Here is a 13,977-nt window from a genome sequence, read left to right as displayed (position 1 = left end):
ACAATTTTTTTAGGAGTCTACTAATGCCATAATACTACTGCTTCATGAACAATAAAACTTTTGGAGACTGGAGTGAAATGTTTACTGAACAAACACCAACTGGTCTACAGGAGAAGTGTACTAAACTTAGGAGGAGTGCCTAGAACCCAGGAGTTACTGAATTTACATTTGCTAAATAAACAAACTCAGGGTTTAGTAATTCAGATCTCAGCTCTACCATTTATTATGTGACTTTAGCAAAATTACTTAACCTCTATGACCCCAGTGTTATCAGTAGAGTTATATCCTCCCACTCATACCACTGTTCTTGGATCGTATAAGGGGAAAGAAAAGAATGCCAATTACAGGCCACATCAAAAGACAGTCCCTTCCTCAAGGGAACACATTTTTTTATATCAGCATTTGTGTATCTTTACCTCTCCCCATCTCACCAGTGAAGCTTATGCACAATTTGTACCGGCAGAATTTGTCAAAAAACCAAAGCTCTGTTAAATAATGCAACCCCTTACTTACTGTAAAAAAAACTGTCACTCAGACTAATTGCAACCATTTAATTCTGGCTAAATGGCTCATACAACAATTATAAGAATAGTGATCCTATACTGAATGACTACCATACACATAAAAATCTTCATATCAATTCAGCAAATTAGGATTATTACCCCTGCTTTTCAGATGAGAAAACACTAGGAAAATCAAATAAACTGTTCAATGCAAACCAAACCAAACCTAGTAATTGTGTTAGGTCTTAAACTCAGGTCTGACGAATACAAACTACTAAATGATTTGCACTATAATACTTTGCCCAGTTTTCTCAATAGACTATCTTCATAAAGAAAATCACTAAATCATTAATCATCAGGGAAATGCAAATAAAAACCACAATGAAATATCACCTTATACCTGTCAGAATAGCTAGAATCACAAAGACAACAACAAAACAAAACAAAACAAAACAAAACAAAACAAAACAAAACCACAAGTGCTGGCAAGGATGTGGAGAAAAAGGAACGCTTATGCACTGTTGGTGAGAATGTAAATTGGTACAGCCACTGTGCAAAACAGGATAGAGGTTTCTTAACAAATTAAAAATAGAAATACTATATGATGCAATAATTCTACTGGGTATTTACCCAAAGAAAAATGAAAACATTAATCTAACGGGATATGTACCCCATGTTTATTGCAGCACTATTTACAACAGCCAAGATATGGAAGCAATCCAAGTGTATATCGATAGATAAGTGGATAAAGATGTGGTGTACACACACACGTATGCACACGCACACAAGATTATTATTCAGCCATAAAAAGGAATGAGATCTTGCCATTTGCAACAACATGGGTGGACCTAGAGGGTTAAGTGAAAGGACCCAGACCTAAGTGAAGTAAGTCTGAGAAAGACAAATACCGCATCATTTCACTTATATGTGGATCTAAAAAAACAAACAAAAACATTGAATAAACAAACCAAAAGTAGAAACAGACCTATAAAACCAGAGAACAAACTAGCGGCTGCCAGCGGAAAGGGTGGTGGGAGGAATGGGGAAAAATGGGTGAAGGGGAGGATTCCAGTTACGAAATGAATGGGTTATGAGAATAAGCTACATCATAGGGAATACAGTCAATAGTACTATAATAACTTTATAGAGTGAAAGATGGTAGTTATGCTAGTGGTGTGCATAGCACAACTTATTGATTTGTCCAATCGCTATGTTATCCACCTGAAACCAATGTAACACCGTGTCAACTCTACCAAAAACACAGTTAAAATATAACAAAGCAATGAAATGTTTTCTGCTTTGCTAAGTCACAACACATAAAATTTTAAATAAATATATTTGTATATACACATAAACAAAACATTTGCTACTTTATAGCTTCCTCCAAACCGTATTACAAGATTAATGCTAGTCTTTAAACCCTTTTATTCTAGATAAAGATAGGCACATAGGCACTTTATAGTTTAAAAGTATCTGATTATATTTGTCTCAGGAACAAGAAGAAAGGCTTACGTAATTCAGTCAGGCAAATAACTCCTGTCCTAAATTAATTTACTTTCCACATGTATAGCCTAATATAGATTTGGATGTACATTATAGTTAAATAGTAATATTCTCAAAAAAACTAGTAATAGTCTCAGATCAATGCCAAAAGCTCTATGATTTCCTGAAACCAAAAGCGATTTCATATACTATATAAAGGATATCAAGAAAATGACAAACTTGAGGAAATATCAAATGCCATGAAGGCTCCAGTGAAGTGTTAATTTAACTAAAATAAAAATAACTTCTACATGTTTTATCGAGTACTTAAAAACCATTTACGAAAAAAAAGTTTTTGCTTATGAAGTATACAGGCATATCCTCACATTTTTAAAAGGGTTGCTTAGTAATCATTCTTGATGTAAATAAATTTCGTGCAGAATTCAAACGTACATACACATAGCACCTAAATCAGACCCCGATATAAATTTAGGCTAGTAGAAGGCTATATTGAATGCTAATGCTGATGATAATTTAACCAAGACAAGTAAGTAGGAACTATCTAGAAAACCAGTAAAACCTTGGTTTGCGAACATAATTCATATTCTGGAAACATGCTTGTAACCCAAAGCACTCATATATATCAAAGCGACTTTCAAGAACCATTGGCCCAGTTGTGATCATGTGACATTCGACATCACGTACTACTCATATTGCAATACATCGCTCATTTATCAAGTTAAAATTTATTAGAAATGTTTGCTTGTCTTGTAGAACACTTGCACAAGTTACTCACAATCCAAGTTTTCACTGTATATGTAGAAAGTATGAAAATATTTGGAAATAAGTATAATGCTTGCACTAAGTCTAGCCTGTGTATTATAATTTATGCTGCTCCTAATTTCACACATCAATTTATTTAATTTCAATATAGACTTTAAAATACATTTATGCCTAAAAGACAGGAACAGTTTTACAGCATTTAGTATAAATTGTTAGGTTTCTTTCCAAAAATTATAATTTAAAAAAAATTTTTTTTTAATGTTTATTTTTGAGAGAGACAGAGACAGTATATGAGTGGGTTAGGGGAAGAGAGAGGGAGACACAGAATTTGAAGCGAGCTCCAAGCTCCAAGCTCCAAGCTGTCAGAACAGCGCTGGACATGGGGCTCGAGCTCATGAGCTGTGAGATCATGACCCGAGCCGAAGTCGGACGCTCAACCGACTGAGCCACCCGGTGCCCCTTCAAAAATTATAATTTTAACAGGTGTAAGAATGTCCATCTGTAAACATTTATTATAAGTAAGAAAGCCTGTGCTAATTTGACAGGAAAAGAGTATATTTAATCCTCATACACTCAATTACTAATAGGTTTTAAAGATTTTACTTAAGGTACAGGTATCTGCATGTACTCTTTTGCAAATTACCTCCTCTTGCCCTTTGAATATTGTTTTATGGTGAGCCAAGTGTTTTTCTTATTAATTTGCCTACATGAGTTATGGTCTGACTTTAAATCTTTGTCTCTCAAGTGATCTTTTAACTATTAAATTATTTTGATTGTTATACCGTAAGAGTTTGCTAACTCTCTGGTTGATCTGGAATTTAGTCTTAATAATGATATAGAGTGAGGCTATAAAGTGACCCAGCCCACCCCAAAGATCATTTATTGAATAATCCATCACATTCTTCACTGATGTGTGAGGATTCCTGTTGCTTATTACATCCTTCCACATGAATTCCATTTTACTTGAACTCTCTGTTCTATTGATCTATTTTTGAACAACTATTTCCAGTCCACCAAACCACTGCTCTGATAATCACACTATGTAGCCAAGATCTTATGGCTAGAATTGCACTGTCTCATATCCCCAACTTAGGCATTCTGTTTTCTACTGCCAAAAAACTCCTACTTTTCAATTGCTTCCATCTGTTTCAAAGATAACCGTTTTTCAACTCAAGCATGATCTTTAGTCTTCAAGACTCTACTACCTTCTATGTCTAGTTTTCCCACCTTCAGCTTATAAAACCTAGTCCAATATTTCAATCACATTCATTTGGCATATCTTTACTGAATGCCCACAGTTTCCTGGTTCTAGAGAGCAAATGGAGACAAGACAGAGAAATTCCCTATCTTCTTGAAGCTGTCATTTTAGTAAGCAGACAGAACAGAGAAAGCAATAATCATTTGGGGAAAAAAGTCTAAATAAAAGGAATAGCCAGGAAAGGAACCAAAATGCAAGACCTACTTTTCAGACAGTAATAAGCAAAGAACTCTCTGAGAAGATGGTACTTGAAAACGAAGCAGAAAAGGATCAAGCTAGGAGAAAACATTCCAGGCAGAAGGCATGCAAAAACAAAGCTCAGCAGTTAAAAGAGGTTGGCATGTTGCTCCATCCGTCTTTGTGATACACTCATTTAACAAAACTCCAGGCCTGGGTGCAGCCAAATCTCTGCTTTCTTTGTGCTTGCTGTAGAAAAAAAAAATACTTAATAGGGCAGAGGGAAGTCACTCTGTATTTGAGGGCACCCTCTCAACTGAGCTTCCATTACTCTAGTCAATTTGCTCTCCTACTCTCTGAAGCATCTATTTCAAAACTTCTCTCTCCTTAAAACTCTCGACCAGCTAACTCTCCCACTCTCAACAAATGAACTCAACTTCTTCAGAGGGGAAAACTGAAGTCATCAGAGAAATGCCCTCAACTCTCAAACTCCCCAATCCAAACCCACCACAATAATATGTACCTGTAGAAACAGAGGAAGGCTTCTCTTCGTAAAGCTAGTTATTCCACTTTGCTTTTGAATTCCTCTCCTCCTATCCTGTTAGAAAAATTATTCTACCTTTTTCTCTCTGGCATACAGCATTCAATTTCAACCTGTGTCCATCTTGTAAGCATTTATACTCACTTGAACATGACAACTTTCTGACTTAGGAGAAACTTCTCCTAAGTCAGAATTATACAGAGATTAAATGGACTGCCATGGGAGATAGTTGTCCATCCCTGGAAATGTTCCAGAATAAACTGTTTGCTTCACTGACAGAAAAGCAGTAGAGGACTCAAATATAAGACTGGTCACTGAACCAAGTGCATCTGTCAGATTTCTTCTCACCTTAAGAATTTCTGATTTAAAGATAATGGAAATGGTCTATTTGGGGATCTCTATTAAATGTTAAGTTTAAGATAGCTAATAACAAAACCTTAGGTACACCTTTGGATTCTTCCTTTTGAAGGATATAAACTTAACAGGCTACATGTCTGCCATCAAATTTGAAGTGGATAGCCTTGAAACTCAACTAAAATCAATCAAAGTACACAAAGACCCTCTATTTCATCTATACCCCCAGATAAAGTCAGACTGCAGGCAGACCATGTCAGAGCAATCTGGAGTTCTCGCCCACAGTCTGGATTCTCAGATTCTGTACCGTCAAGAATTTCCTCATGAACTTATCCTAGCCTACTCAAGGGTTAAACACGTAAAGCCAGAATTCCAGTCAGAATATGCCTCAATAAATTCTATGAACCACTTACTTCATTCTTACTATAAATTTGCCTTCTAGGAGTTCCACTTAGGTTTGTATAGAGTTGACAGCAATGGTAACTGCTACCACCTTAAGCTGTGTTTCCACTGCAGATCTTTAACGAGTATAATCACCCCACAGTTTAGAAGACAGGGGCTCCATCATGATATTCCAGTTACTACAAAGCACAGCTTTTAGGAATACCATTCATTGCCTTAGAATAAGGGATACTCGAGTAAACATTCAAAAAAAATCAACTTCTAAAAATTGGTAGTACTGGCAGGCGGAGGAAGGAGAGCAAATTTACCCATATCTAGCACCTTCTCCTCCTCTAACATCTGAAAATGTGATTCCTTCCTAAAAATTGTATTATAAGTTAACAATGCAAAGTATCTATCTTTGCGTTTGATATTGTATCAAAATTATCTTAAAGAGCCAGGTAATATTTCTTATTGCAAAATAATAAATTTTTATTCAGCCAAGAATCTGCAAATAATTGCATTTGTGGCTATTATTAGTAAGCTCTCTACAATACCCTTGAATTATAGAAAAGTGTGTACCTATTACTTCCTTGAAATAAAATTAATTTTCTAAGATCTACTAAATTTAGAACTTAAATATGTTTTACCCTGATAGTATTCTAATTGTTTAATTATTGTTAGTATTTTTTTTTAAATAGAAACTTAGCACTGCCTGAATATTTCAATGATCTTGAAACACTATAATGTTTCTGAAGAAAGGTACCTCTATGGTCATCTCATATCACAATTCCTATGAAGTCAAGAATTATACTTTGGAAACTGAATACTATGTTGTTGTTTGAAACCATCTAAAAGTACATATTAGTAGTATGTATTTAAAGATCTCCCCACAGATGGGCGTGCCTTTTTTTGCATATTTTAGCCACTTTTCCAAAATTTGCATATTCTAAGCCAATGAACTATTCCTCAACAATTAAAATTATTTTGCTTTTAAAACACCTTTGGAATTCCATGATTCTGGTTTCTTTTCTATCCATCAGTATCATAAGAATTTATTTTAAACACATAACTAAACCTATACCTAATTTAAAAATGCAACAAAAAGAATCTAATGATCCAATAATAATAATCTCTTCCTCGTCATACTGAAGACTTTAATAAGAAAAACTTACTATGTAGTATAATTCTGCAGTTTTCCCCCAGAGTTTTAGTCAAGAAAGAGTCCTAAACCTAATATGTCTATAGTGAAATTTATAAAATACTTGAAGTCCAGAGAAACATCTCCAATGTAACCACTCCATTTAAAATCCTGATAACTGGTAATAGCAGAGGCAAATACAGTTAGACAGTAGTTCTATTTCCCCCAAACAGACATACTATATGTCTCTGTGAAGCACAAACATTAACATATGTACCTAAAAGTACACATGATATAACACACATATATTTACTTTATAGATCCTATCAATTAAGAATCAATACTCCTTGGAATACATAAAAATGAAACAAATGACAAGAAAAAGACCTTCTTACCTGATAGATATCAGAAAGACTGCTGCTTCCAGAATCACTAGTGATACTACATCCTGAATGGCTAGAAGAAACGTGCGTCACCTGTGGGTGGAGACTATCAGTAAGGTGTAGTTTTGTGAAATCTGCAGGAAGCTATGGAAGGAGCAGGAGAAACAGGATTACAATTTGAATCAAGAACGCTTAAGAAGACATTGAAACATTTTATTAAACACTACTCCATACCATTTACCCAAAAGTACTAGGGAAGATCCTTCATTTTTCAAGTTCACAAAATATTAAATATTGTCCCTATTTATCAAAAATCACAAAATACGTTTTTAAAGTTTACGGACATTCAATGAACGCTAATACTAAATTCAATGCTTAAAGAGGTAGATTTGGCAGTTAAGATTAACTTGGATGAGCATTTAATTCAATGACAACTTTCAAATTATATACTATTGAGCAAATTAATCTACTACTATTTGGTAGCCACTATAAACACAACTTTGTAGCAAGAAATAGCTTAAACAAGAAAACAGATTTGAGGTTCTTATATGCCTAAATAATATTTACAAGTAAAAAAAAAAAAAAAACAGCATCTTAGAATTGACAAAATGTTTTCCTATATAAATTACTGTGCTAGGCTCTATGAAAAAACAGAATAGGATGCCTTCAAAGAACTTAGAGTTGAGAAAGCTATGGACAACATTTACCAATCTACACACATACACTTAAATATCAATTTTCTATCTGTTCAGTTTAAACCCTAAATGAAATAGCTTCTGTTGAACAGATTCACTAAGCATCCCTCAAGTGCTTCCCTCACTCTCCCATATAACAGAGAAAAGGTATTGAGAAAGAAAACATCCATTCATTTGCCCATTCAACAAACATTTGCCGAGCCTTTTTCCTCCTACTATGTGCTAAGAATGAGACACTAAGAAAACACTGCCCTTAAGAATCTTACACTCTTGTAAGTTATTATCAGTTCTTTTGAATTAAAAAGGGGTATTATTTATAATATCCCACTTATTATACGATTGGCCAGTAATACACGTGACATTTCAAAATATATGCTTATATCATGCAATATTCGTAACATTCTTTCCTTTCTACATATTAATCCTATTTAGCTGTTGAATAAAAATGAAGAATGTTAAAATACAACTTAAGAGTTTATCTTAGCAACATTCCTTTCTCTCCTTTGATTCTCATCCCTTCTCCCCTTTCCAAAAACAAGATGCCATTCCATAGATTAGAATAAGTTTCCTAAGGGAGGTGATTCATTTGTATGGCAATAACCAATGAATTGTAATACCTCAAAGTTCCAAACAAAGAGGCAAAATGTACTTATATCCCACTATCATTCAGATCTGACTTAATAAACAGGTTATGATATTTAATAATATTAAATACAGGCTGTGCAGAATATTTTGACTTGGTCAAGATATTAAAAAAAAAGACTTAAAGATAAATGTATTAGGAGGCATAAGATTAGATGGCAAATAAATGGACAAAAAACATGTATGTTGGAGGAGCTCAGAGAAGTGAGATGTATTTAAATGGGTGAGATCATTGCAAACATGACATATCTCACTAAGTGTTGTTATTTAAAAACCTGATGATTGAAGATGCTCTGAAATATTAGATAAAATTTAGGAGAATAACAATTCCTCTACAAGGAATAGATAGGTGGGTAACTCTAAATTGAGAGTTTATATATATTTATTCACAAGGTAGAACAGTGAAATATTTGCAGGACTTCTACAGGAACAATTTGGAGACAGAAATCTCCCGAGATGTACTAATGACTATGATTTTGCATGTTGCTAAGTGATAGATATCACATATTAAAATAATGTGCCCAAAACCAGGATAAATACTCTTCATCATCCCAGCTACAGTTCCATTATATCAGTCACTCACTGCAGAAGGCAACTGGGGAAACATTACTCAATGGCTCACTGATTTTAAAAGGCATAATAAATTGATACATATAATTACAGAACAGTAAACTGATTTCTATTGATTATCTTTTATAGATGTGACTCAGGTTGACATGTACCACATAGGGTGATTTTTAAAACTAACTTAAATATGTCAAATGAAGACATCATTAATGAATTTTTATTCACTAGACACTTATTTATTCAAGCCTCAAAGGCCTCTCTTCTCTTCAGTATCCATGAGCTCATGGTCATCTTTGCTGAGAATTCATTGTATGGAAAGCATTAGGAGCTACAGAGCTCTCCATCTAATAGAACACACATGGATCCAGCCTCTATGTACCACGATCTATTCACCTATGCTAGCTGACAACAGCAGATACCAGAATTAGATGGCTATGCTAGGCTAAGGACCATAAAGACTGTTTAAAAAGCAAAAAAGAAATATTTTCACTCTGAAGGATTCAATTCTATTCTATATATAAATACTTATTGAGTATGTGTTATGTCATACTATTAGGCCCAAGGAATATGGAGGTGAATATGGCATTCCCAATTCTAAACGTAACTAACTTCTACTACCCAAAATGTCATTGAAATAGGGGTTACCCATAATAGAAAAATGAATCAAACATATTTTTTAAACACGGCTTTTATCTCCCTCCCTCAACCTGTATTTTTTGCAGAACGGCATGAAATAATGTTATGTTAAACTCAGAGTAAATGCATACACAATTTACTATTAACTGAACATTTCTTTATATTAGAACAGATGCCATACTTAGGAAGGCTTTAAATTTTTTCCCACAGATTGGGAGAATAGTATCATGATTAAATTTCACTGATGGTACACCTCGGCCAGTTACAGAATGGGAGAAGATGTGGAAGTTGATCCCATAGACAGAGAGTCTGAACTGTACTGACGTGACCCAGCTGGCCACAACACCCTAAAAGAATAGAGACCTGAGCCCATGGCTGGGGGAAATGGGTCTTTAAGAGGCAAATGAACCACATGGGCTGGGAGTCAGGGGACAAACACTGTTACACGGAGCCACGTTTAAACCTGAGGTCAACAAGGGTAGCACAGAATCCCTAGGGAGACAGTAACCCATAGTATGAGTAAAATACACCAATAAAAGGGGTATGACATGCCAAAGACAAGATTCATTTACTCCAAACCTTTCTAGGTTTGACCCGGTGCCTATTTAAATTATTATCAGTGTCATTTTTAATTAAATTTCAGATTAAAATGGGGCTGTGAATTATCTTGTGACTCTAGCCACCATTTATAACAGAAACTGTATAAAATAAGAGAAATTTTTGAAGTTGGGACTATATACAGCAATCACCTGAATAATATTAGATATTAATTAAATTAAAGGGGAAATAAATGCATTTTATACATTTTGATCTTAATACCAATATATTTCACAATTTATTTAAAATTTAAAGAAGCCTCAAATTATTTTTATATTTGAAATTTTTAATATTTGATATATGAATATATTACTCCTCAAATTTTTCCTGAATCAAAGCAACATATATTCCTAAAAATAGGAATAGTTGTGGGGCACAACTGCAATAAACTACTGTTAGGCAAAATGACTGAATCATAGTTTAATCACAAACACTATTAACTACATAAGAAACATAGGGTAATATTAAAATCAGATACTTAAATAAAGTGAGCATAAGCAAAATCATAGTTTAATAAAATCTGGGTATCAATTACAAAGTAACTTGTTTCTCTTTTGGGGAGAAACAGGGATGTCACAACAATTAGCTGTAAATAAGTACTATACAAAAGACATAAGTCTCATATATGAACAGGCATTTGATGATAGCCTTTGATTTATTAATCAGTCTAATGATTGGCATTGATAAAATGACTTCTAATTTTACCAGTTAATAAATGAACTGTTTTGAACATAAATGCAATGAGTTTGAGTGCCTTGAAGGGTCTGACACGAATAAGTAAATACTTTGTTGAAATGGTAGAAGTGGTTGTAACGTAGGAGAGGCTAAGATGGCTGCCTTCTTCCCTTTCCTCCCTACTAAAGACTTCTTTATGTTCATGTTTTCAAGCTCTACCAGGAAGACCGGGTGTATCACTGGACAAGTAATGGAAATGTAAGAGTTTCCTATTTCATAATGATTATTAGCCTAGGTTTGCTGAGAAATCCAATAGTTAAAAAAGAATGAAAAACTAAAAACAAAAAAATACTGCCACCAACATTTGAAATTTTATAACTGAAAAATTTCCCAACTAACCTTAGAATCACTTTATTTCAAGAAATCGTTACACAAGGATTGGGGTGATTGTTGGAATCTGTGCAATCTTCCCTGGCAGTTTACTTTGAGTAATGCTTTGAAGGTAAATTAAATATGCTCAGTCACTAAAAACTAACTCTACATTGAGATGTATTACTAAGAATTTACCCAAATGAATACTGTTTTCCTCCTATCATCACTGAAGTTTTGTAAGTATTCTTCATGCTCATGTTTTCGAGCTCTGCAAGGAAGAGTTGGTGTGCTAACTGGACACACTGACTATTTTTCTCAGAGATGTTAATGAAAATACAGTCTCCTATATTTTCTACTCATTCATCACTTATTGGAAACCTGTGTTGTGAGGAGTAAATGAATGGCTGGGCACAAAGCATTTAGGTTAGGGTCTGGCACACAGAAATCACTACAGAAGTGTGTTAGCTATAATTACCACATGCAGATGCTGTGTAAGAAACAGGTCCTTTCCAGCTCCAGAATTCCTGTAGCTGAAATCTAAGACTAGATACCAGTGGGTTACTGAGCTACTACCTGAGAGGGCTTTCGTGGTCAAAATCATCCAGCCACAAACACTATTCCCTTATCCACTTTAGAATTCAAGTTGTGCTTTAAAAGCAATTCCTATTCTCTGTGTCTGTACACATGTACGTACACACACACACACACACACACACACACACACACACACCCTGTATTTCTTTTACCACTTATCTTTTCAGTTACTACTAGTCCTGACACTCTCTGACCTGTTTCTACATACAGCTTGAATAACCAGGAATATTATTTATAGTTTATTTTAAAGGACACTGTATAATATGGTTTTGACTTTTACATCTCTCAATCATAATATTTCTTTAAGAACTCCAGATAAGGGAAACATTTGGACTCCTGAATATTATTCATCAGAAATAATTTTTGCAGGGACACCTGGGTGGCTCAGTCAGTTAAGCGTCCGACTTCAGCTCAGGTCATTATCTCACAGTTCATGGGTTTGAGCCTTATGTCAGGCTCTGTGCTGACAGCTTACAGCCTGGAGCCCACTTTGGATTCTGTGTCCTTCTCTCTCTGCCTCTCCCCCCGCTTATACTCTGTCTCTGTCTCTCTCTCAAAACTAAATGAACATTAAAAAGTTTTTTAATTAAAAAATAATAATTTTTGCACAGTGCCTGGATGGCTCAGCCAGCTAGGCGTCCAACTCTTGGGTTTGGCTCAGGTCATAATCTCACAGTTCATGAGATTGAGCCCTGCATCAGACTCCCTGCTGACAGCACAGAGCCTGCTTGGGATTCTCTCTCTCCCTATCTCTCTCTCTGCCCCTTCCCTGCTCATGCTTGCTCACTCACTTGTGCTAAGTAAATAAACTTTTTTTAAAAAGTAATTTTTACTTCCCTTATACTGCCTTATGATACACTAGATTCAATACTTATTCTTGATTACATCATCCATCAGTATTCCACAAAGAGAAAGATGTTTGCACAATATACAATTTCTTTTGTTCATAAACATAAAGGCAAGAGAGTTTCCCCCAAAGTGTCATAAGATAATTTAATAAACTGATAGATCTAATTATATTTCTCATTAAAACACATGGAGACATGTTTTAATGTTGATATGACTATGTTTTACAGGAATGGGTCTACAAAAATTTGCTTTGTATCTACTGGAGAAACCTGACAAAAATTAATAATTTGTAAGAACATTCTCCCAGCCTCCTGTCAGGCTCAAAAGATATAAGCCTCATGTCAGACATATATGGAGTAATCATCTATTCAACCTCCTCCTAAGTCAGGCAACTTTGAACAAATTAATTAACTACTGTATACCTTAGTTTCTTCCATCAAAAGAATGTAACATAGTACAATGACTAAATGAAATTATCATTGTGACCTATAGAATCTACCTTACTGATGCCTCTCTCTTCCTTTTCATTCCCTCTGTCATTTTCCAGTCAAGGTTCTCCATCACCTTAGGTCACATATTTTTCAAATTGAATGAAAACAAACAAATAAAAAAAAACTAACTTATTTTTGACAGTGTCATACCTAACACTACCATTATAGTTTACTTATTATATATATATTCTCCCAAGTATGTTCATATGGAAGAACTCACTGGTTAGAATTCTGTAGTAAATTTTATAAAGTAAATAACCTCATTACATGATATGCTTATAGTCCAATTACTTTTATAAACAAATTTTCATAGCTAAGAATTTCTCTCAAAGTGATAACATCTTGAGGAATTTGTGCTTTTGTGGGTGTATGATGTTTGACTGCAAAAGCCTCCATGTATTTGACCCAGACACACGCTGCCAACCTGGTAAGGCTTAACCACAGTAAGTTATCCTTGCCATCCTGAGCACATGGTCTATACAGGACAGTCTGAACAGAAACACCACTGCATGGGGGGCGGGGGGCGGGGAGCAGGGAGGGAGGGGTGGAAACACAAGTTTAGTCATGCTTTATTTCAAAACTTCATTGCTACTATCTGACACTAAAATAATGTTTCAGAGGGAGCTGTAATAAACAGAAGTTGCTATTAAGGTAAGTTTATACACATAAATATTTCACATGGCTTTCTGTCCAAAAGTAAACCTTCATGTGTTAGAATTAGCTACTGAAATATGGTAGTGACCTAGCCCTCACCCCAGGGCAGAAAGACCACTCTCATTTTTTTCTAGGGTTGGTAACATAAATGAATCATAAACTTCACTGGCTATAATTGGGCAAATTACAATCTACCTACAAT

The 13,977-nt window shown here is 34.7% G+C and overlaps 1 protein-coding gene across 12 annotated transcripts in view; it reads right to left on the bottom strand.

Moving 5' to 3' along the window:
- The window catches only part of RAPGEF2 (Rap guanine nucleotide exchange factor 2), a 254,414-nt gene that overhangs the window by 44,485 nt on the left and 195,952 nt on the right, over positions 1-13,977 (bottom strand). For all 12 annotated transcript variants that reach the window (XM_049631260.1, XM_049631251.1, XM_049631254.1 and 9 more), the window contains one exon: positions 7,016-7,147. In XM_049631260.1, coding sequence (XP_049487217.1) covers positions 7,016-7,147 — 132 coding nt within the window. The remainder of the gene's footprint in view (positions 1-7,015; positions 7,148-13,977) is intronic.

This window comes from Panthera uncia, chromosome B1 (assembly GCF_023721935.1).
Source record: "Panthera uncia isolate 11264 chromosome B1, Puncia_PCG_1.0, whole genome shotgun sequence".
NCBI classification, from domain to species: Eukaryota; Metazoa; Chordata; class Mammalia; order Carnivora; family Felidae; genus Panthera; species Panthera uncia.
Note: the sequence above shows the minus strand (reverse complement) of the source record. Positions and strands in the feature narration are given on the sequence as shown.